This window comes from Macrobrachium nipponense, chromosome 21 (genome assembly GCF_015104395.2).
Source record: "Macrobrachium nipponense isolate FS-2020 chromosome 21, ASM1510439v2, whole genome shotgun sequence".
Taxonomy (NCBI): Eukaryota; Metazoa; Arthropoda; class Malacostraca; order Decapoda; family Palaemonidae; genus Macrobrachium; species Macrobrachium nipponense.
In genome coordinates, this window is record NC_087212.1 from 9,754,157 (window position 1) to 9,779,754 (window position 25,598).

Sequence of the window (25,598 nt, forward strand, 5' to 3'; positions counted from 1 at the left end):
TTACGAAAAGGTTTGGAAATTTTATAAAGAAATTCCAAAACTTCCCCGTCAAGAGGGGAAAATGAAAAGGTTTGGAAATTTTATAAAGAAATTCCAAAACTTCCCCGTCAAGAGGGGAAAAATGAAATGTGAATATAGCTACAATATTTCGCACGTCTTTAAATTTCCAAAGGACCTGTTGCTTCGACAGATTGCCCTAGATGGCCCACTGTAAGCTATACATTCCAGAAGATTCAGAATTGAATAGGCAATTTTGTGGAAAGCATCAGTGCTTTAGTGTGAAGTTGTATATTTTTAATACACAGATGAAATGTTAGTTTTTAATATTCAAATATGGACGAATGTTGTCATATATGCATTCACCTCCTCAGCCTGCTACATTTGAAGGAACCTTATGACAACAAAAGGTCAATCACCCCAGTCGATATTTTAAAAAAGAATGTGTTGATTACATTCTCTCTCTCTCTCTCTCTCTCTCTCTCTCTCTCTCTCTCTCTCTCTCTCTCTCTCTCTCTCTCCATTGTTCTGGGCTGTCAGAGTGTATTCAATTTTGATCGCATTTATTTTGGATTTTTTTGGTTAAACCAAACAATTGATAAAAAGACTTTAGACTGTTTTTCCTCAAGGTTTTACTTGCATTGAACTTGTGTTTTCAAAAATGGCGACACCCACGAGTTGCATATTCAAAATCTTATTTTAAAAATCTGATCATTCGGGAATGGCAGAAATGTAGGTTTGGTATTGTGAAGTAGGACGAATAGACCTTTGTCTCGATTTTGATAAAACAGGATCTTTGTTGTTATTGAACAATAAACTTACTATAAAAGGTTTATTGAACGGGAACTTGTTTATTGAGAATCGAAGTTTTCATTGGACTAAAATGCTCTACTGAACAGAAACTTGCAAGACTGAATAGCACTATTTTCTGAATAATGATAATTGGGTAACGGACATTCTTTGCAACGGCACATCTTTTGTAACATTTGTTTTCCGACGTGAAATTAAATACGATGTACCCTTATTTACCATCATGTATCCCATTCTAAAGAGTATATCCTTAATTAATCCTAAAAAATCTTGGTATTTAAACTGGAAAATAAATGCAGTAAATGTCTGGTTGGTTTATTTGTATTGTGTGTGTTTTTTTATTCTTTTTTTTTTTTCTTTTTCCCTGTCTTTAACTGGGCGGCATTGTCGAACAGTAATCAACGTAGAATCGATATAATGAATAGAATGAGGAAATATGAAAGATGTCGAAGCAGAGAATGGTGCGTTTAGCAAATCCCAGAGAGGAATAATAAGAAGAAGAGGAGGAGGAGGAGGAGGAAGTAGTAGTATAGTCTAGGGTTGTTTGTGGGCGTTGCAACCGATGTTCTTCAAGTTGCGGTTATTGCTTTTTAAAGATGAAGTACGGATGGCTCTAATGGTCCCCTGCGCGATACTTTTCATTGATTACAAACTTTACTTTATTGCTCTGACTAACGTGCTGTCGTTTGTCCATTGAATAACCACGCTTTCAACTACCAGAAAAGGTTCAGTGAACTTAATATGTTATAAAGCAGAATAATTTCAATGACTTGGATGATTGGATAGGATACTGTACCTCCATTCATATTATCATGCTTCCATCTCGCTATCCACCCTCTTTTAACAAATATTTCATATAGGGCAACTGCGAAGTTTTCCTCCTGTTACTCCTTTCAGACCTACTCACACTCAGTTTCCTTTCCAGCGCTGAATGACTTCATAGATCCCAGTGTTTGGCCTTTGGCCTAAACTCTGTATTCATTTCAATTCATTTGGCTCACCCTGTACTTGTTAGTTTCATTTCATAGTTCTCGTCAATAACTTTAATCTGAATCCATCGTGAATAGATTATTTTGGCATTACTCACGTAGTTCTGTAGCTTTGTCCGATTGTGTTTGGACCTTGACAAAGTATATATACTGTCTAATCTCAATTACAGTTTTCTAACCTTTTACATTTTTCACGCTTGGACAAACGAATTCTCCATAACATTTGCCCTGCTGTTATCCAGAATTCTGACATTTGAAGCATTACAATACATGCATCTGTTATAAACATTGCAACACTTTGCTTGTTGCATATTGCATATCATCGCTTATTCCTAGTCATTTCATTCATAATTCTTATCTCTGATGGGTATTTTATGATGCGCCCCCTTTACTTTCTGGGACATTTTTTTTTAATCATAATTTTGCCCTATTTTATCCATTTTTTCATGAGCTGAATTATTTATTTCTTCCTTTTTGCCGTGGTCTTATTTCTTACATATTGTAACAGTGTGCTGTCCCAGTTTCACCAAGGATCCACCTGTTTCCGACTTTGAATTCTCTTAGATGAATCTGAGTTCAGTTCAGAACTATATTACAAACTAATGCATTCCTCTGTATTGGTTTTATTGTGGCACTCATATTTCTTTTTGTCATTTTAATAACCATCGTTGTACTCCGATAAAAAAATGTTGAAAATTTCCAAAATTTTTAAAATTGCCGCCTTGTTTTTTGTTTCCTTTTAACTCGCCAGAAACTTAACTGATTGGGCCAACTGAATTTTTTAAAATTTGTATAATTTCTAACAGTTTGCACAAGACTCATGTCTTTACAGAACAAAATTACCTTCGCGTAGTTTGTTGGGTTTCTCAAGCATATCTATGAATAAATAAAAATACAGTATGTATGTGCAAGCATATCTGTTGTTGATACTATTAGAGTGTAGGTAAATTTCAATCCCTTAAGAAGCCTAATTCGAATTCAATTAATTATTTAAAGCTCATTTTCTACTGATTGAAATGAGAACAAATATCTCGGCAATGTATGGACCTCCATTTCTGGCTTTCTGCTAACCACAGTTTTTCTTCGAGGATGAGCATTATGGATGTCAATTAGTTTGAATGTTTATATTAAGGGATTTTATTTCCTGAAAAGCCTTTTTAGAACAAATTACTTGCACCTCAGTGGCCTACTGGTCCTTGAAGTTTGTATACATAAACTCTTCAGTGTAACACGTAATTTACATTGTTACTAAAAATATGTTATGTAACATTTTCCCTGTGTTACATCATAATGTCCAAGAACTATAAAAAGCTTATATACACTGCCATATTTGGGGTAATACCAGCCATATAGCTTTGATGCGTGTCTAGTTTATGTAATCTTAGGCAGATGCTTGTATTACTAAACTATATCTACATTGTAGGAATAAGATTTTTTGAAATGTAAAGTAAGTTATACTTAAAAATAGTATAAGAATAAAAGCTATAAACGGTGATCAAAAGTTCTAGATCTAATGCTGGGCTTAAAATTAGCAGAATTTTATTTAATGTGCGAGATGATTACCAGAATTCTTTGCTGTACTATACTGTAATGTTAGTTCCCTTCTTTTATAATTTTTTTATATGTTAAATTACAGGATTGAAAGTCAAAATAGGTTTTTCCCATGTGGTAAATTTTTGAGATTTATAAATTAGCAAATGCCTTTTTATTGTCAGGTTGCCAAGGATACGCTGACTGATCCAGAAAAGCGTACCAAATATGACAGGTGGTTGAATAGCGGAATTTTGGTTAGTTACGAGACATGGTGTGGCATGAAGCAGCACATGACTACGGTAAGTGTATCATACAGTACATCTCTGCCTTATCCGGTAGTGCACATTTGTTGTTGGTTATTTGGTTTATTCACTCGTATACCTTCCAATTCGTAACTCTCATCCAAGTAATCTGGGTCTAACAATTCTTGTTGGTACTCATAGCATCCCAGCTGATCCTTACTACTTGTAGCACTTTTCCTGGGGCGTCCAAGTGATTTCCATCTAACAATCACGTCTACATAGGGAACTTCCAAAATATCCCATGTGGATTGTTTCTCACTAAATATTCTGTAACCAACAAAATCCTTAAGATATCGCAGTGTCACTGCCATCTCATCTAGTCTTTTACTAAATTCCAATTCATTTTACCCAGTCTGCCTTAAATTTTTTTTTCCATACTTTTTCATCATCATAGCCACTGCTACATGATGCAAAGGGCCACTGTGAAATTTTGCCACTCTTTGGTGTTTATTTTACTCAGGATAGTAGAAGTAGTCTTTTATTGAAATTACTATACAGATTTTGCAAAGAATTTAATAGCACTAGAAACCAACAAGGTGGCTTGATATCTCAAGTTAATGTGATGTTTTAGTCCCAGCTTATAAATAAAATGCAGATTGTTAATTGATAGGTTTCAAACCAGTTTTATGATGCTGTCAATTTGACATATACATAGTATATATTAGACTGTTTCAAGTGTTTTCACGAAATAAACTATGTTCCACAATCTCTTAATGCTTGAGAATGATGACTGAAGTTACTTCAGTTGAGTTGGTAGCTGGGTTGGTATTTAATGGCATAAACTACATTGAATGATTCAAGTATGCTGGTAGTACACAATAACACTTGGTGCTGTAAATCAGGATGATTACTCAGTTCTTGGGACTCACTAATGCAGTGAAACATCACTTTAACTGACTAAATGGAGGGAAGGTGTCTGTTAAAGTGAAACCTTTTTCATGGTTGTAGGCTAGCCTTGGCCTAGGTGCAATAACCACCAACATACATGAACAGTTTCACATTATAAAACAAACTGGTAATAAAGGTAATTAAAGTATTTTTACCTTACATATTATTGGCTTATCTTCATAATAGCCTATTTGAGGAATAATTTCATCTAAATATATATCTGTAACCTTTCAGAAATTTTAATGATAGTATAATTATGGTAGTAACATTTAGGATAACATAATATTAATTTTTCCTTAAAAATTCATTATCATTTTGGTGGTAAATAACTGTTTAGAACAATTCAGTCATATGAGTGATAGTAACGTACATTATCAAATTGTTTATTTGTTACGGATTTTTTGATTGGCAAAGAGATGTAAACAAACCATGTTTCCATTTTAGGCAATGTGTAGGAAAAACATGATATAAAATTGGCTTTATTATTTTGTTTATTTTGGATTTCTAAGTATGCACCATTTTCAATAACATCACCTTTCCCTAACCAATATTTCATAAGATAATTGTTGTTGCAAAAGCTTGCCAGATGGTTTAGTAACAACAGTTGTCTTATACTACAGACATGAGATAAATTCATGAAAATTTGCCATAATTTTTTACCTCGCTTTATACACGAAAATATACTTTAACTCATTAGTCCCACTATATAGCAGGGTCAGCCGGTCGAGTCAACTTCCCCCATCTATTTCTGTTTCTGGTATCTTCCTCCCCCAGTCCCTCCTCACCCATAAATGGCCCTCCTCACCACATCCATCCATCTAATCTACTTTTCTCTTGAGAGTAACTCCATTTTTTGACTAAGCATCATAAAGTAAATGACACTCCTAAATAAAATTAAGAGGTCTTGCCGTAAAAATTCTATTTCTTGGGAAATAATTTTTCTAAGAAATTTTTCAGTGTACATGTAGTAGTTTTAATAGAAGTTGTACTCGTTCATTTTTTTTTTTAAATAAATACTTAAATATAAAATCTTCCGTGAAATTTTACCTGCCGTTGGTTGATGCCACGGTTTGTGATCCATGTCATGGAAATAGAGATTGGCTAGAAAGCATCATTGTTGAGTAGCTAATTGATATTTATTTACTGTGTGTCAGCTCACTTCCTACAGCTTACTTTAACTACCTGACCTACTATTAAGATTGGATCATACTTGTGTATTTTTTTTTTCGTATGCTGCAACCTGAAATGCTTTGTGTATGCAGTAACCTATCTAAAATACAGTCCTCTTATTTTTAGAATCTTCACTGGGCAACACCAAACACCAAAGATCGGATGCTGGATTCTGGTAGTTCTCAAGGTGGTGGTAGCAAACCAGCAGGACACCGAAGAGCTTCTGAGCAGGGCATCTTGCATGGCCGGGCAGATTTTAAAATATCTCGACCTTCAGAAGGCTGGGAACGAGATTCGTCTGATGTTATGAAGAAATTCAGAAATTATGAAATCTAAATAGGTAGCAGGTGACAAAATTATTTATTCATAAAATTTGTGCTATGTTAATGGTTCATTGTTGATTAGATCTTTACTGTTATGTTATAACTTTGTTGTACTGGTTATGTTGATCTCAGATGTTTGATATAAACAAGGAATATTGTATCACCTGTTCAAAAAATGAAGTTGACTGGATAATCTGTGTGAAGGCTGGAATCCTTCTGGTAAATCTAACTCAATACAGTGGCCAGTATGCATGCAATAATGACTAGGCTATACATCATGAGATTCGGTTAGTTTTAAACCACTGTTTCAATTCATTCAAGTTTCATGTCATGAACTTTTTCCAGGTATTAAATGAAAAATATGTATCCAATTCAGTAGGATTAATTGTTTTTAGTCAGTATGTGTGAAATCTTCTAAACCCACCACATAGATCAATTAAGACAGCCTAGACTGTTTTAGGTTTATTATTCAGATGTTAGAAGTCATTTCTAGTCCTGCATACAAAGAGTATGTGCCAAGGTAGCAATTGCCACAGTGCATAAATGGACTGATATGGTATCAAATAACAGTGACAAGTATTTGTGGTATTTGGAAATTTACTCTGCCAATTTTGCTAGCATTGTCACCTCTTCGAGCTTCATAGTACTATAGGCATAACCAAAAGTTAAGACAGGGACAAAATATTAAGGACTGATAGTAACAGTCTGAAATAGTTTACAATAATTAGAATGTTCACACTTCTTTGTACTGTAAAGAGCTGTTCATGTAATACTCCACTTAGGTGACAGTTTTTTTTCTTTTTTAAACTGGTAAAACATGGAATTGGAACAGAGCATTGGCTGAGGCAGAACTTACACAAAATTTTGAGTATGCAACCAAATTTTGATCCATACATGGTAGTCTGCAAAGCAAAACATATTTTAGCATGATAATACTTGGTTTGTTTGATAAAATATCGTTTTCCTTAGCATGAAAGATTTTCTTAATATGACTTAGAATAAATTTAGGATTTGTAATACATTTCTGAATAGTCTACCAGACAACTTTAGATTGATAATCTTTGTGCAAGTAAACACATTTACCCTATTTTTTACAGCATGAATTTGTGGAAAAGCATGCAAACAGGAAATATTGTTTGCTAAGCTGTCAGGAAGGTTTAATATGTATATGCATACTAAGGTGTATAGAGTTTTAAGCCCAAAAATGTTTTTCCAACTGTGAAGATAGATTTTAGCAACAAAGACACGATAATTGTTATATTGCCAATGTTACTATTTTTCTATCGGAATCGAATTGCCAAATAGTTCCAGAAACTTGAACCTTGTGGTTATGTGATGTGATGAGTATAGAGTATTGCAGCTGTTGCTTTATTAGTATGCTAAATTATCAAAACTTCATTGGTGGGTTGTTTATGTGATTCAAGTACAGGCACATGAACTGCTTTTAGAATCGCAAACTTTAGCTCAGTTTTTCAAAATTCAGATGTTGACTATACTGTACAGTATTAAAGTTTAAAGTTTTAATAATATACTGTACAGTATTAAAGTTTAAAAGTTTTAATAATAATGATTTTGATTGATTGTGCAATGTAGTTTTTGTGTAATGGTTAAACTGCTAAAAAGTTGATGTTGAAGATTCTTGTATGCAAGATTTATTATTAATATGCATATGTGGTTATTCATTAGGGTATTCACTTAAATGCCAAGTGGTACATCAGTGATGACAGGCTTGTAAGAAGAATAACAAAATAATTTTTCTCAGTGTTGCAATTTCTAATTTACATTTTCTCCAGGTTCCGTATATTGTTAGGAGTAAGCTGAGTTTATGAATTTATGAAAGATTATTTGTTATTTTTTGTGCATTTATTTTTAGTGAATAAAAAAAGTATGGCAAACACATGGCAGGTATTTCTTGACCCATGACTAATGTAATTCTGAATTATTTGGAGAATTTTAATGCCCTGAATGCTCAATATTAAAATACACAGTCTTCCTGATGAAAAAGATAGTCAGTGGGTCTATTACCCATCTCCAGTCACCTGTTGCCATTGGGAACCAGAAAGATGTAGCTGTAGAAACCTGGAGAAGGGTCTTGCAATACCTCTACAGCTTCCTTTATAATTTTCTTCACTTCCTCCTGGAGAGCTAGGAACTTCGGCAATCCTGGGCCGTACATTGATTGTTGAAGGGGGAGCTCTGAGAGGGGAGGCAGAAACTCGAAGGGCAGTTGTAGGTCCCATCCACAGAACATCTACTGCCCAGGTCTCCACTCCATGCTGCTACCAAGCTGCCCAATGGCTCGTTAGGCAAACATCCCCCAAACTAAGGCAAGGAGTGGGGAGGGGCACCCTCTCTACCATCTTCCCTCCTCTAGCTCTGCCTCTGCCTCCTCTTCTGGGTCTAGAAGAATGGGGCTGAAAGGGCCTCTTTTGAGCGGTCTTCTTTTTGTGTGATACTGCTATACTTTGAGGTCTCTTAGGAGAGGAGTAAGAAGAGGATTGCAGTCTTGGTTTGGAAGTGCCAGCATGAGAAGAACCACACTATTTCGTGACTGCATATTGTATAAGACGAACCTTATTATCTACTCTATGCCTATCAACTGCAGTCAAGCTGTTTCTTGGGGAGGAGAAACATAGCCTAAGAGATTGCCATTCCTTAAAGCTAGAATGGAATCTGTGCTGACAAATCTTGATACTTGGAGAGGGCAGCATCTGTTCTTTTCAGTAGTAAGTTATCACACACGTTAGTTGTTACGTGAGCCTTATAAAAAATTGTCTTGCCACCAAATTGTAATAACCCAAAGGCAGCCGCACTTTCTTCGATGTTCCTCATTGAGGAGGAAGATATTTGAGCCACTGTTGTTGCGGTAAGTCTAGCCATGAAGCAGCTTGGAAGGCTGACAAAATGGGTGATTCGAAGGCAATTGCCAATTGATGTGTGAAGGATGTTCCTTCTGCCTTAACCTGGCGTAAGGTAATGCCTGCGCCTAAACAAACCAGGTCTGGATTAACCTGTTTGGGTTGCAAGGATTGTTTGTTTTCGTTTGTTTGTATGGTTTTGACATTGCGTGGAACCAGTGGTTATTCGGCAACGGGATCAATGGCTTCATGTGACTTCTGAACCACGTCGAGTGAACTTCTATCACCAGAAATACACATCTCTAACCCCTCAATGGAATGCCCGAGAATAGAACTCGTGGCCACTGAGGTGGCAGGTCAAGACCATACCGACCTCGGAGGTTGCATAAAAACATCTATGTCAAGGTAATGGTGGAGGACCTACTGGAACGGAGTAAGTTCTCTATCCCCGAGTGGAGGAAATTCACTAATAATAAAATCTGCATGCTTAGAGCATGATAGTTCCAAGTCCAAAAAGAGCTTTGGCCCCTGAAGTGTGATCTGATGAGATATTACCAGCATCTCCAACCTCCAAGCCATGAGAACCATCGTCTGGCCTGTCAATTGAGCCAGGAGAGCACGTCCTTATTTACCACTGGAGTGTAGGTTCGTTCAGGTCCCAGGACCTTCTTGGGGGCCTGAAGAGCCTTAGAACCTGATCCCATGTGCGAGAACTAGATGAGAAAATTAGTGTCTTGACCAGTTGGTTGGCTGTGTAAAGCTGTCGCTTAATTCTTATGTTAAGACCGAAGGTTGGTTTGTTACGAAAAATACAAATGGATTAAACTTTTCAGGGTGTGTAATTTGTACTTTTTTAGGAATCCATACCAGGTCCTTTCATGAAGGAGTATTCTTTAATGTGAGTTTACATTGGTCATTCTAACTTGGTAAATAGGCAGTTAAATGGAGTTTGGCATTTGAGAGGAAGCATGAGTCCGAGTTCCTTGTATCAATTTCAAAGAAGGGAGACTCATTCCAACACCAGACAGTTGATGTGGCTGTCCCTGATGGTTCAGCTTTAGTTCTCTCTCAAGCCATGAAAGACTTGAAGGAGACTGCATAGTGGCTACCTCCATGCCTCCTAATCCCATGGGCAGTAGAGTAAACCTTGATGATATCTTGAGGTGGGGAAGCCATTTGATTCTGCAGCACGAGTCCCCTTGTTGGGGAACTCTGGATTTCTCTACGGAGTGCAGCCAAGAGTGAGCTCTATTTACAAGATCAGATTATGCAAATGGTACCAAGGTTGCCTTCCCTAGATTGCTGCAGTCATGAATGAACTCGATGACATCTTAGTAGCCTTCCAATTCAGCCAGCTAGGGTTCTGAAGGCTAAGGACCCTCTGGTCCTATCTGATCACTTAAGAAATAACTTGGATACCCTACCAAAGGAGAGACTACTAGCTAGCATGCCCTTGTGAGGATCGTGTATCATTTGTACTGAAGGCAACAGTTGCCAAACTACAGGCTGAGTATAACTCATGAAAATAACACATTTTGAACCATAGCCATCTTTCCGATACAATTCCTTATGATCAACAGAAGTTGAACTATTGGCTATGAAAGAGCTAACGTGCACCATCGTGCATGAGCACACTGGAAGCTCTGAATGAACCTTAAGCCATCCAAGGAGCTGCACGATCACATGCATGCACTCTTCATGATACCCAGGATATCATGCAGTAGTGACCTGTCTTGAGTGAACTCATTGTCCATAGACACAAAAAAATCCAGTGAGGGTGGTGGAGTACTCCCTGCATAAAAGGACATAGGTTCTATTCTTATAGGAACAACCTTAAACTTCATAAGATTACTCTGCCAAATTTAAATCAGAGGAGAATTGTTTTTTATTACTTACATAAAAAATGAGGCTATAAAATCTCCATTACATCTAGTTACCATTTATTCAAAGTGAAAGTACATATATCTGAAGTTAAAAGATATGTACAAAATAAAACTTAACATTATCCAGCAGCGAATGGCTTCACAATCCCTATTCCTTAGGAACTCTGAACTCAATATTTTCCACGTCTCTTGTCCATCTGTAATGACAAGAATGCAATTATAAAAGCACGGAAAATTATCACAAACTACAAAATATCCTAAGGGGGCCGGCCGGCTAATGCCATTTTTTAAGGACAGGACTTTGATATTCATACCACTTAATAAGGTGACTTGGGACATCTCCAAACCACATATGATTTTCGCCTCTGACCTTCGGTTTTGTGACGCCAGGGCGATTTATCCCGAAAATAACAATTTTTCAAATTCTATCTCCTCCCTTGATATTTAATATTAAGACCTGGGATTACTACCATATATAGACCTGATGTAGACCTCCAATCAAATGGAGTTTTTTTTCTAAAAGTTTTTTTTTTTTTTTTTTTTTGCTAGATATGAATTTTTCAATATGGTAAAAAAATAAACCCTATAAATCAGGAGAAAAAAAATTTATAAAAAAAAGACGAAACAAAAATTGGAAAAAAGGGCTCTATTTGATTGTTCTATAATGTCTTTCTGAGTTATATACCAAATTCCAATGTTATAGCTTTAAAACTAAGTGAGAAGATAGATTTTGAAGGTCAATAAGTATAGTTTTGAGATACGGGCGTTCAAAGTTTTCCTTCGTATTTCTATAAAGACAATGTTAATAAATAATGATTATTATGAATGTATATTTCTTTTTTGTGTATTAATAAACCAAAACTATTTTATTTATCATAATTTAATCATAAATGATGATCCCTTTGCTCATATATCGTAGCCTGGGGCACTGTTTGACGCGAGATGGGGCACTCCTTCCTACGCAATTCTCTCTCTCCCCTTCACTAACTCGGCTTATTATAGCGAATTTTCTTCTTCTGTATGTTAGCGAGATGTTTTCCTTGTATTTTCCTCTTTGGCATGATGAAATTCTTGCCGAAACAAAGATAAACAAACGTAAATGCAAGAGAATGTCAGAGGTGAAACTCGAAGGTGTACTCTCTTTTTACAAAGACAATTTAATAAATCATAATTATTATGAATTTCATATTCCATTTTGGGTATTAAAAAACCAAAACTTTGTTATTTATCATAAATGAAGATCTCTTTGCTCAAAGATCATAGCCTTGGGCACAGTGTGACGTGTGCTGTCAGGCAAGACGGGGGCATTACTTCGCAACCCTTACTAGCAACCCTCCCCTCTCTCTTCACTAACTACGCGTACATTATGATATTCTGTGATAATACTTGCGCGATTTTTCTTCGTCTGTATGTTAGCGAGATGTTTTCCTTGTCTTTTCCTCATTAGCATGATGAAATTCTTGCCGAAACATACATAAACATACGTAATAGCAAGCGAATGTCAGAGGTGAAATCGAACGTGTAAACTACCTGAAGTTTGTGATTGCACTAAATCATGACTGGACTTGGTAGCAGAGCTGAAGTCTCCCATCTCGACTCAGGGAATGTCTACAGATGCCATTTCTCCCAATTTCTTTGACAATAATTATCAAAATTTACGATAATAGAAGAAATATTGCATTTTCTTGTACGGATCAATGTTTTAGGCTTATTGAGTTACGTTAACTAATTACCCTGTAACTATGAAAGTAAGAGGAATTTTGACGAAATATTTCGTATATGTATTCTCAATTGCCATATGAAGCTCCATGAATTTTTTCATGACTTTACATGTTTCGCCCTATACCACCATATATAGGGGTTCCGGCCGGCCCCCTTAACTTGAATGCCTCTTGATTTTACTTCCTCCAGTATTGAATAATTGTCCCTTGAAGGTGCCCCCACCTCACATTTAAGCTTGCATTTATTCTAAAAATAAACTTATAATAAGTTAATATAAACACTGGCATTTATTCTAAAAATAAACTTATAATATAAGTTAATATAAACACTGGAGTAGGAGGCATCCTTGCTCATGTAAGGTAGCACAATACTGAAGAATCCCAGACAAAAGTGCTCTTACAACCAACTTGGATTAAGAGGAAAAGAGAATGTATCGTCTCCTGACTAATAAAAACCAGACTAGAAGCTGTTTGGTAAATAACCTACATGTGGCCCAGCCAGCAACAAGAAAACTTTGCCAATAAGCAAAAGAAGACTGAAAGCAGAAGGAATAGTTATTTTTTTCACCTGACTTTTCAGCAATATAATCCTTAAATGAGATGAGACTATTTTGCCAAGCAGAGGACATATGTGATCCTACACTCACTCTCTTAAATCATACTAATGGCCTGAAACTGAAGGCTAAGAAATCTTTAAATATTTTCAAAGCCATATCTGGTTTAATGGGTAAGCATATACAAAGTCATTATTGAGGTTGCTTGACTTATGCACAAGTCGCAGGTTAAGTATGGCAATCAATTATATTCTGTATGTAAAATTAAAAGTAGTCAATGATGCACAAATAGGCCTTACAATAAGCTGAGAGCAATTACATGGCTACTATGGCTTCATACTAATGATCTGCTAAAGGATGAGTTGGGTCTGAGGCATTTGTTCAGAAATGAATCTGCCCCCAATAACCCTTCCTTCAAGGCATTAAAAGAAGCTGGTGACTCAAAGATTTAGTTAGCCAAGATCAACTAAACCTTTTCAAATTAAATGAGCAAGCTAATGACAACTCTCTTAGAAGGTAAAATATCAAGAAGTTAACCATCCTAATATCTCACCTTGGATCGCACTCCCTTATGAAAGGTTAAATCCTAATTCTTTGAATGTGGTGCCAGTTAAATAAGTCTACAAATATCTGCAACAGTTTTTGAAAGTTGCTCCCATTTTAATACAATAATTACCAAAAACCTTCAACAGTCCATTTTGCAAAACTATCTCGTGATAATTACCTTTCCTCTAATTTTACCCTTAAATGGCCTCTTATGGGATGCCTTGAGTCTTGCTTTCTGGAAGATGGTATAATCTGCAGAAGCATAGTCAAATCCTGAGGGTTCGTCATTTTTCTCAGACTGGGAATCGGATAGTTCCCCTTCTTCATTTTCACTATCTACCTCATCCCCCTCTTCCACTTTCATTTTTTTTGGTGGAGTCTCATCGGTTGTACCAGTTGACGGTCTCTTGGTAGACTTATTTTTGGGCTTCTTCTTAATCTAAAATTAATATGAAATAAATAAATAAAAATTAATATGAAGTAAGTTCAATATGTGAGGTATCCAAAATATCTTCAATGCCGATGGTCCTGATTATACAAACAAAGGAATTTACAAATACTACAAGAAACAAAAATGACATAGTATTCACACTTAACCAATCTGAAGTAGAATCATCTGATTTGCAAATAAAAAAACATAGCTGAGCCGATTAATGGGAAAAAACAAATTTTAAGTCGTTCAACATCCTGACTTTATCTATCTACAGATTTGATATCTTCAATTACATATCAACGAAATTGAATTCTACAATAAATTTCATTTAAATTAAAAGGAATGATTAGCTCCCAAAATATGAAAATGTCAACATACCTCATTGCAAGTGATTAATGACTCATTTATACTGTACATCACAAAACCTGGTTTTGTGACTGAAGTTACTTATCTACAGGAATATATTTCATAATCTTCATGCAATCCTGACATTGAAAATTATGGTGGAGTGTTGATTTTGGCCTGTTACATTTCAAACAACTGTATTCAAAAGGCTTGCTTGCAAACAACAGCAGTGCAAATTTATTTTTATAGAAAATATATGCTGTCTATGGTGAGAACCAATTTCACATCTAACTCCTTTAATTGAAGTAAGATGTATAAAGTACAGAATTTATATGGATTACTGTTAGCTAGAGTACCTGTTATATCAATAGTAGACTATACTATTTTGCCACTAAGCATCTCAAAGGTTTATCAGACCAATATGCTTCAATTGGCAGCAATGAATGGGTGTATCAGGGATTTATAAATGCTAATAAATAGCTTACACAGCTGAATCATCTTAGCTAAGAGAGAGAGAAGAGCCACCTACCTGATCTGCAAGTATTACTTTCTTTACACCCTTTTTCTTCTTCTTGACAGGTTTCTTCTTTGTGACAGGTTTCTTCTTTGTCTCCTCTGGAACATTACTTGACACATCAGCCATTTCTTCATCAGATGGTGATGACCTAGGTTTCAATTCAGGTGAACGTTTTCCCGAAAGACTTCTAAAATGAAGCAGTAACTGCAAAGGAAAATACATATACGTAACTGATTGATGGCAGCAATCGTCACTTAGAATAATGAGGTAGTTTCATGCAGCCACCAAGTTAGAATACTTCACTCTATTGTGGTTGCCCATGTTAAAGTTATAATAACAAAATTATCAGAGATAATTAAACCTAATTTGTCTATTTTTAAACGATAATTTTTAAACATTTACAAAACAAATATTTCAGTATGAATAGTCAACTTCAAGACAATTATTGACTTATAAAGAATTCTCCATGTTTTGCTGAGACAAAATTATACTGTCCACAACTCTGCCTTTACAATACCAGTAAATTCACAGGAAGGAAGCAGGCCCAAATTTCTGATGGTTAGGATTATCAGCCCAATTTACAGTGTTCTTTTATTAAATCTATTCATAGCCTTACTTTCAAAAATAAGCATAAAATAGACAGTCCCCAGATGAATTACCTCTTGAATGCAAAATATGTCCATTCCAGTCCTACAGTAAAGTCAACAACAATAATTCAGTTTTTGTTAACAACAATGGAAAATTAATGTTTTAAGAAGTGCAGTCTGATTTTTATTTCTACGCAAGGGATAATGAGCTAGGTAACTGAATATACTGCACCACTGTGGTCACATCACAAGGTGCAATGAAGAATGTGAAGGATGAACCCAAAGGAGGCTACAAAATAGCCTCTTAAAGGAAGATGATAAAATTTCAAGAATATGGAAGGAGAAATAAACAATAAGGAAGAAAACAGACATAAAAATCAATGAGCTATGAAACCTATGGATTAGTTATCTCAACAGTAAGTGCAAATGTCTGCAGTAACAAAGTGGATAAGAAACAGCAGAAAAGATGTCAATGGGGGAACATATATACATGATGAAAATGGAAATGAAGTAACTAAACTTAAAATGTACCTGAACAATGAAGGCAGAAGCACACTAAATTCTACTGGCTGAAGATAACAAATCCCAACTGGAGGATATGACTATAAAATGCAATGTCTGAAGAGACCACGACATCTTGGGGAAATGAAATGAAGAAAAATCCCAGGCCACATTGAATTCATCAATTTCAAAAGCAGTCACAGACCCAGTCATTGACGAATAGACCACAATGTATACAAATTAAAAAAATGGGACAATATGAGTTTGAAAAGAATATTACAATAGTAATGTACAAAAAGAGTTTGAAAATAATATTACAATAGTAATGTACAAAGAAAGAATGGATGTTCCATAGTTAAAAGTATACTGAAAAGTATACTGAAATAATACTGCTGGAGCATGCAATGCAAATACTGGAGAAAGTACAGAAAGAGATATGCAACATCTTTTACAAAATGAGAATGACAGTTTTGTTCCTTATCAGATATTTTAACCAGAAGCAGTCTTTATAATAAGGCAACTATAGAAGTGCCATGCCCAAAGGAAGAGGTCACATCATATACTGAATTTGTGGATCTTCATAAGGCATTTTGCAGATTACCAAAACTAAAATTCAGATGAGCAATAGAAAAACAGGAAACTGGGAAGACTTATTAAGCAAATAAGTGCTGTGTCACTACAAAAGATCTATAGAGGAAACAGAACCAGGGAAAGAAGTATTAACAAAGGATAAATTTGTTATAGCCGCATAATGGACAAGAGGAAACATAAAATTAATGTACCTACAACCAAGCTTGTGGAGACAAAAGTAAAGAAAAAAGTAAACGCACTGCCTGAAAGAATTGGTCTTACATGAAAGGTGAGTATTTAACATCATTAACTGGTCCAAAATGGTTTATTATCAATGAATATGTAAAATTTATTTACTACACTGCAACTCCTTAAAAATACGGTATGTAAATAAAAACTGCCTAAGTTTCATGGTACAGCATATCAACTACCCAAATTAGATACTGAAAATATGACTGCTCACTTGGCCAACACGATCTGGTTCCTCTTTCTTTTCTGTATCTTGGCGTGGATTTGCACTCATTCGAGCTGATTCCAAGAAAGAGTCAATTGCTTGGTGAGTTATCTGTCTTTCATTGGAAATCAATGCTTCTTCTTGTTCTCCCTTCATCAATACAAAGGAGACTTCTGGCAGGTTCTGAAACAAACAAAACAAATTACAAATCACAGCTGAAAACATGATCACTTATTAATTATATCTATCCCATCATGAACAAATTCCAGTGTACCATACAACTAAGTTAAAAGGGCAACTAAAAAAAAAAAAAGCTTTCATGGGATTTATAAAAAAGATAAAAATGCTTTAAAAGCAATCCTTACAACATACATGTACTTTTTTGAAAAGATCTCCCTTAGAGTAGTAGCTATTCATAAAAAAGCAAGAGTATTTAATTACTTGCATCAAGGAGTTATATTTTGTTCTCTATATTTATTTGTTTGCCTCTTACTTAGCAAAATTTCTTAAAAATTGTGTTTAGATTTTTATACAAATTTGATTCTGGGAGATAGGGGACTACAACTTTAGGTTCCAAGGAACCTTTTTTGGGGGTGGATTGCTAAGTCTAGATGGAGGTTTGCAGTCTCCATACACCTTTTAATACTTTATAAAATTAACACATATTTTTAAACTTATGGACTCTGGAGGTCAGCTGTCATAGTAGATAAAATGTTATCATTAACAAGGTTTTCCTGTAACAAGCAAAAACTTTAAAATATTATCAAATCAATCTTGCTTAAACTGTAATTGTCATTCTTAAAAGTACTACAGTGAAATTTCCCTTCCAACGGATGTGGAGAATCTACATGAATGAAATAATTAACGACCATAGTGTTTCTCTAATCACAAACAAAACCAGAATGCTCTCTTATATTCTAATCATATATAAAGTCTATCATTTATGGTCAAAAATTTTGAATACTCACAGTCAACCTCCAGATAATGTAATTCCCAATATCTCCCATATTCTATGTTAGGTCTTCAAAATGCAGATCTTAATCATGTTTCCATGGGATGACTTCCATTTGGGTAGTTCTTAGCAAGTCAAATTTTTCTTGGTAAATGAGGAAAACTGAATTCTATAAACAATAGAATATCTTTGTATTCAACTCAAAAGCAAAACTTACTAATGGAGCAGGAGCCTCAACGTTTTCATTTTCTTGTCTGAATGCTCTTACTTCATCTTCCCTTTCTGCTTCCAAATCTCTCTCTGTATTTTCGGTCAAAGTTAAGAAGTGATCCATAATCTGAAAGTACAAAGAAATGGCTGTTAAAATCTAGAGAGAATTCCACACAAAGAAAACACTATTCTGTTAATTTGTTATGCAATATTTTCAAAACTTACTTGCTTTTCATATAAGAAAACAAGAAAATATATTGAGTATCTAAGCTATGATTAAGAGCCATATCTCTCCAAGTTTAGCACATATCATCATCAACGTGTTTTAAAGTTACTCAAACAGTTATGCTCTTGAACAGCATTGCCACTCATTTGAAAGTAGAACATAGTATTGGTCTTATCGAACAATTTTTAGTCCATTTTATTTATTTCACAAGATTCACTTACAACAATACAAAATCAAGATAATATGTGTTCTTGCACATGGATCTTGCCTCCAACATATTGTCAAGTGCTTAAATCAAAATAATACTATGCATCACCAAACAAAACTCAAATAGTACTGTTTGCAAACCATAATTGATGCAAGAGGTGTTTTCACATATGCAGATCACTACTGATCAGACAAAGTATCACTATAAGGCATATTGCAACTAATTCAAACTACTGGACATGCAAAGATGAAAAATTAAAAAAATGAGGAATAACCTTTAGTTAAATAAATATATGTATTCTGAAATAATTTATAAGAAAACAAAATTCATGGTGAATTGAAACTTACCCTCTGAATACGATCCTGATCTGCACCTTTCTTTTTCTCTCCCTCTATGAAAGGTTTCATTTCTAAGTAAGTTGTGTACCTTTCAAATGGACTAATAAACTGCTTTGATAGTTCATAGTGTCCTTTCAACTTGTGATCTAAATTAGTCTGTAAATGAGAAAAAATTTTATTATAAAAAGACTCCAACATATGTGCATATTTCTTTGAACTAAGATAAACTTTTCATACAAACCCATGCCTCATATATGCTCACATTTGTGGTCCTCAATTTTCAAAGACTCTACTGTCATTTTCCAACAGACAGAGGAAGATCAGTAGTATGTAGCACATGCTACCTGCACAACCACAGGTAGCCATCAATTACCCTCAACAATTTGGATGTTATATTGGAAATGAGGCTGCTGTCAAATGCCTTCTCACAATCAACAAATTTCATCTGGAGACTTTTGGTTAATTTGCAAAACTACAATACACAAAAGCTTCATTTGCAAAAGCACAAGTATGAAATACTTTAACATGGAGAGAAATACAACACCAAACAAAGAGAAGAAATGAATAATTAAGAACAATAAATCAGGGGCGGGGTTACCTCGAACGGGATCAAATACCCGATCCTGAGAACATCCACCACCCACTGCTCTGCCCCTAGTTCCTGCCACACCTTCCAGTGATTTGCCAGGCAACCCCCCACTGGTGTGGCCGAGTGATGAGAGGCGCCCATCCTATCTTCTTGAGCCTCTCCCTCTTCCCCTTCCTTTGTTGTTTCTATTGTGAAAGGGCCGATGAGTTAGCCTCTTTGGGGAAGAGGGTCTTGTGGCTCTATTAGGGATGTTATGTCTCACTGTCTTCTTTCGAGACATTTGCTGCTGTCTTCCCTCCAAAGGACGTAGCTTGACTGTTTAGGACGTTTTCCCTAACTGCCTGCTGCACCAACCTATCGTTAGTGTCCATCCTTCTTCTATCTATCGCCTCTTCCAGTATGACCTCCGGCAACAGCAGTTGCGACTCCAAGATATCCCCATTTCTCATCGCTAACAGGGAATCCAAATCCACATTGCGGCTTAGTCTAGCCAACGCTGCATCTCTCCTCATTAGCAGGATATTTGCCCAAACATTGGCACTTACGTTTGTCAGGTACGCAATCACCTTGGAACCTGACTGTAGTAATCTAATGAACAATGATTCATCCACTAATTTTCTTGTTACTTCCGAGGATGCAATCTTCGCCACTGCTGTTGACCAAAGATCTAACCAAGAAGCAGCCTGAAAGACAGAAGAAGCTGTTGCTTCTAACGTAGCAGCCTCTTGGTACGTCATCGAAGGGCACTCCATTTTAACCTGATCCAAGCTTAATCCAGGCCTTAATCTTACAACATTAGGGTTCACTTGTCTAGACACCAAAGGGACCTTCGGTGTCGTATAATATTTGCTTTGCTTTATCATTGGAGGGGGAATAAATTTATATGATCTATTAGATCTTAAGGAATTATCCCTTCCTGCAATCTTTGCGTTTACGTGTTGCAAGACCGAATCCGCATGACTCGAACAAGGCAATTCATACGACACCTTGGTATCCCTTTTTAATCCAAATGCCATGTCAATTCCAGGCGGAAGCATACTGGCCGGTGTTTCTGTCTTCTCCGAAAGGTTATTGAATTGACGAATCAAATCAATCACCTCTGCATAAGAGGCCAGAAACTCTTGGTTTTCTCCTTCCTCCGGCTCTAATGTACCATTCTCCGTCACAAGGGATGTTGTCTCGCCCCTATCTTCTGACAGACGGCCCGGAATTCCACGGCCGCCTGCCCCTACGGCCGCGGTCTCTTTGATCTTTGCTGGCCGCCGTTGGCTCGATCCCGGATAGTCAGCAGGGGAACGAGAACGCCTCACTCTTTCTCTGCTTCCTGATCTAGAGCGAGAATCTCGTCTAGATCTCCAAGATGAAGGCTCCCTTAAAACAGATATAACTTCGTCTCTATTAGTATTGGTATCATTTATGAGCGTCGGAGAACTCGGCCTTGACCTTTCATCCAGACGGACACTGCCTTCCACGAACGTATCCGCCGAGGTTGCCAACTCCCTATTTTTCGTACTTTTAATAGGAGTCTTATCGTCCTTCGTATGTATTTTGAACGGCCTTACGGGTGAAACTGGGACCTGCATTCTATCCTCTGCTGCACCTTTTGCCGCCAACGTCGATTTTACCAGCGGTATCGTAGTTTTTGCGATCCGAACTGGCAACTCCGCATCGGCCGCTAGTCCGTCGGCCGTCGCCTCTCTCGCTTGTTCGGATTCTTGCGAACGGCTTCGTCTGCTAACCTTGTGCTTACTAGCCACTGACTTCCCGACCTTCCTGCTGACTTGGATATGACAGTCTTGGTCTGAAGATGAAGAAGAATTGATTCTTCTCCTCTTAGCCTGAGGATCAGTCAGGAACTCCCGAATCCTCCTCCAACGCTTGACTGGCGCTCGCCGTGACGTTATCGGACTTAGCGATGACGCCGAACTAGAGGAAGAAGACGAAGAAGGTGAATCACACTTTTTCTTTTTGTCTCTCTTATCCATTCTCTTCTCTATATCCTGTAATTTCTGCATTACAGTTTGCATTGACGGGTCAGAAGGCGTATTAGCGTCTGGGAGCAGCGAAATAGGCCGAGAAGCAGTCTGTGATGTCATCACGCCTGCCATATCGGTGTGTGACGTATGTTGTGACGTCATCCCTCTCGTAGGGAGAGACTGAGAGGTTTCTGCTGGCAACCGCACGTTTGCTGACAAACTACCTCCCACGTTCTGCATCGCTGTAAACACCGAGTTTGATGGGGTAGCCGCGGCATTAATTCCCATAAATTGCAAGCCCGGGGGATGAGGAACATTCAGCGCTGCCGGACCCTGCTGGAACCGTGACGCCATATAATGCGCAAGCAGACCATCCAAGGTTGGTACGCCTGGTAGGCCCAGCGCTGACCACATACCATCCAACCTATGCACTTGGGGAGCAGGAGCCTGGAACAAAGATGGCGGATCTCCCCCTCTACTTGCTGGGAACAAAGGAGAGTGCATATTATTCATAAAATTACCCAAGGCCCCTCCTGACGTTTCCGATACTGAACCGCTAGGAGAAACCGAAGGGGTATGAGACAAATCAAAAGCAGGTGGAGAAACATATGGAGCAGCCTGGTTTATTGCCGATACAAAAGAAGCCGGTAAGGTTTGGTCATCCAAAGATGGCGTCACCACCTTCCTTTTGTATTGGCTTTTCTCATACAACTTTTTCCACTGTTCCACCAACCAACCGCGACAAACAGAACATGGATTAGTAATCGTACATACGTTTTCCCTGCACCTACTACACGTTGGATGAGGATCCCTCGACACCGAAGTTAGGAACCTAGAACATGGAAAGCCACTGACTCCTGGGCATTTCCTTTGTCTCCTCTTCGAAACGGCAGACGATCCCGATGTTGAGGCAAAATTCTCCATCATACCATTTATACACTCTTCACTCACACTGAGCACACTCGGAGAAAGAAAAGGTAATAAGAAATGAAAAATGAAATGGATAAAAAACGGGCAAACTGAAAAACCGGCTTTAAATCAGATAGACAGTAACACGTCTTATCTTAAAGGCGGTAGGAAAATAACTGATGGGTCACAGGTAGCCGTGGGCATTCTGGGTATACATGCCCTGTGACCTGGCATAGATGCCAAGAGTCCCTGGATCTCACAAGTGTAATTTTAATTCTACCGGTTTCCAGCTTGGCGCTAGTAAATCCTAATGTTAAGACCGAAGGTTTGTTCCGTATATGAACAAATAAACATTCATTAAAAGAACTATATAGGAATACAATACCTTAATGCATCCAAACATCTGTGATAATTCTTTGAGTGCTACTTTTATTTTGTGCTCTTCAAACAAGTCGCCAAGTAGATTATCGCCTGGGTTAATAAGAACTGCCAATCCCACAGGGTTTTCTTCACATTGCGATAAGTCGTGCCTGTTTATAAGTTCAGAGCCAAGGTCATCTGTTGTTGTACAAGAGGCGAGCTGATTTTCAAGAATTGAAGGTTTTATCTGTAAAAGAAAATAAACAATAGTTAAATTAATCAATAATGAAAGCAAGCCACAAATGCATCTAACATCTTTTATACAAGAGATAAGACTGTAACTACAAATTAGCAGCGTGTGAATAAAGTGCTTTGACAAACAAGACTGACATTTTGAAAGTAGAGGGCTATAAGCTGATTTTAAAGATGTCTTATACATGTTAAATAATGATATGGAAAAGAGGAAAAAGGGACTGAATATTGCAAACAAAACCAAGCTTATGATAATCAGAAAGGAAAGAGGCCAAGTAACGTAAAACAACCAATGTATATTATGAAGCAGGTACTGAGGGGACACAGAAAGAGTGGAAAGATATTGCTTGACTAATGGTCAATAAAAGCACACTACTAGAAAAATAAACCTTAAAATGACAATTTATGTCATGTGCGAGACCAGCAATATATAAGATGTGTATTGGGCCTGTACTACTTAATGCAACAGACAAATTATTCCTGAACTACACACATCAACTGGCCCATCCCTTGAGAGAAGCAAAAGTGAAGCTGGGAGAGACTTTTAAACCTCACCTACACAAAGAAAGTAACTCACTAACCATGCAAAACTAAGTTTGCTATTCCAAATAGGAAACATAAGAAGACGTACCCCCTGTGATATTACAAAGCCATCTGAAAAGGGAGACTTCTTCAGCTCAATTAAAAAGCAGCCAAAAAACCTACATAGAAAAATGCACTGTGCAGAATATCCTGAACAATGACGGGGGGCAAAACAGGATGGATGGGTCACAAGATGAAAGTACATACTCTACTAATGTTACCAGAAATGGTCATACCAAAAAGGTATCCATGTAACAGTGAGTGATATGCTTCAAGTAAAAAGACACATTTGCTGAGCCAAAATCCTGCTTTCACATGTCGCATACCATAAAGGTAGAAGTTTATAATTATACTATTATTTCATGAACACTAACCTTAGTCAGACATCATTACTACTTGTCACTGAATGGAATGCTTAATGGAAAACCTCTACCAGCACGAAATGAGTAATGTCTTGAAGACAAGGGTCTCCTTAGATAAAACCTCCAACATTCCTCACCAAGATCTAAAATAAAGCAATGGGGCAATGGAAAGACCCAATGAGATTCACAAGGAGCGAGTCACTTACAGCACTGATTATGGGAGTTGATTTCTCTGCTCCATAGCTCTAGTCCTAAAATCTCAAGCAAGTCTTAAATTCATATGGAGAAAAAGAAGTTTAAATCAACAAAAAAGTGTATAACCCATAGCTTTGGAAGGAGGGCAATGAATGCCTGATGTGAAAGCACTTAAAATCCTTACTGAAGTTATGAATCTAAGATACATGAGCAACTTTTTTGGCTGGCTGCTAGAATAAGACACACCATCTTTTCCTTGATGCCTGCATAGAAACAACATGAGGATAGAATACTGACGTATGAACAGGCACCAGTGCACTTAAACTCATATGAACAGAGTAGATAAAGAGGCCTGACTAGTTCAATTGTGGTCTAAAATGAACAATTTAGTTGGATTTACAAATATAAAAAAACTCAAAAATACTTCTATTTCCAATCTAAACATTTTGACATTCTCTTTCTGCTTTTGTTCTTCCTTACAACCTTTCATCCTTAAAGTTGCAAGTCTATCACTTCCTCCATGGTATAGTTCCTTTCTTTAATTTATTTACTTATTTTTGTGCCCTAAGCTAGGAAAGATCATCAGGTTGCCTGTCTTACTGGCCTTTGCTCTTAAAAAAAAAATTCCTGTACCCAAAAAAAGAATACAGGCACTCCCTGGTTATCGGTGGACTCAGTTATCGGCAATCCAGTGTTATAGCGCTCATCTACCGCCATAAAATTGGCGATTTTTGGCGCCATAACAGGTAGAGTTTCAGTCATCGGCACCATAACATCCCTAACAGAGGTGCCATAAGCTCCATTATGGCACCACAAATCGCAGAGTTTTGGTTAATGGCGGTTTTCATTTAGCAGCAGCCCCTACCCCCTCGGGAACCAAACCCCACAAATAACTAGGGACTGCCTGCATCAGTTACCTAAATTTTGGATGGCCTACTTGGTTAAGCATAACTAAATAAACAGGGTTGTATTTACAAAAGAAATCTCACTACATGAACAACACTTACATCTATGAGCGTTTGCTGCCTTGCTTCCCTAATGAGTGTATGCATCGTTAAAAGTTCTGTCTTGACCAATGGGGGGATAGGATTACAGCATGCAAGAATTCCTTGCATTTCTTTAGGTAAAACTTCACAAATTTGCAATAACATATGCTTAGGTAGCACATACCTGTAACGAAAAAAGAAATTAATTGATGCAAAACAAGATATGTATGAGGTATAATAAATCTCTTTTAAATACATCCTATAAATGTAAGGTTTATTTCTATATACAGTATAATGCAGGTTATTGTATACCACAATATGAACAAAAGGCAGTGGAAAAAATATAATTACATGAGCAAACTGGCTAAAAATTCCTGATGTAATTAACCCTTAAACGCCGAATGGACGTATTAAACGTCGAGTCAAAATGTCCCCCGTATGCCAAATGGACGTACCATACGTAGACTCAAAA

At 36.9% G+C, this 25,598-nt stretch overlaps 2 protein-coding genes across 3 annotated transcripts in view; one reads left to right on the forward strand and one right to left on the reverse strand.

The window, feature by feature from the left end:
• LOC135197771 (J domain-containing protein-like) overlaps positions 1-7,909 on the forward strand; it is a 59,848-nt gene extending 51,939 nt beyond the window's left edge. Inside the window, exons 3-4 of the mRNA XM_064224864.1 lie at positions 3,512-3,628; positions 5,816-7,909. Of these exons, the coding sequence (XP_064080934.1) occupies positions 3,512-3,628; positions 5,816-6,025 (327 nt within the window). The 3' untranslated portion in view covers positions 6,026-7,909. The remainder of the gene's footprint in view (positions 1-3,511; positions 3,629-5,815) is intronic.
• Positions 7,910-10,793: 2,884 nt separating this feature from the next.
• LOC135197768 (exosome complex component 10 homolog) overlaps positions 10,794-25,598 on the reverse strand; it is a 60,362-nt gene continuing 45,557 nt past the window's right edge. For both annotated transcript variants that reach the window (XM_064224851.1, XM_064224850.1), the window contains exons 11-18: positions 25,148-25,310; positions 22,775-22,996; positions 18,925-19,071; positions 18,151-18,270; positions 16,991-17,164; positions 14,882-15,073; positions 13,753-14,013; positions 10,794-10,950 (exon numbers count right to left, since the gene is read on the reverse strand). In XM_064224851.1, coding sequence (XP_064080921.1) covers positions 10,924-10,950; positions 13,753-14,013; positions 14,882-15,073; positions 16,991-17,164; positions 18,151-18,270; positions 18,925-19,071; positions 22,775-22,996; positions 25,148-25,310 — 1,306 coding nt within the window. In that variant the 3' untranslated portion in view covers positions 10,794-10,923. The remainder of the gene's footprint in view (positions 10,951-13,752; positions 14,014-14,881; positions 15,074-16,990; positions 17,165-18,150; positions 18,271-18,924; positions 19,072-22,774; positions 22,997-25,147; positions 25,311-25,598) is intronic.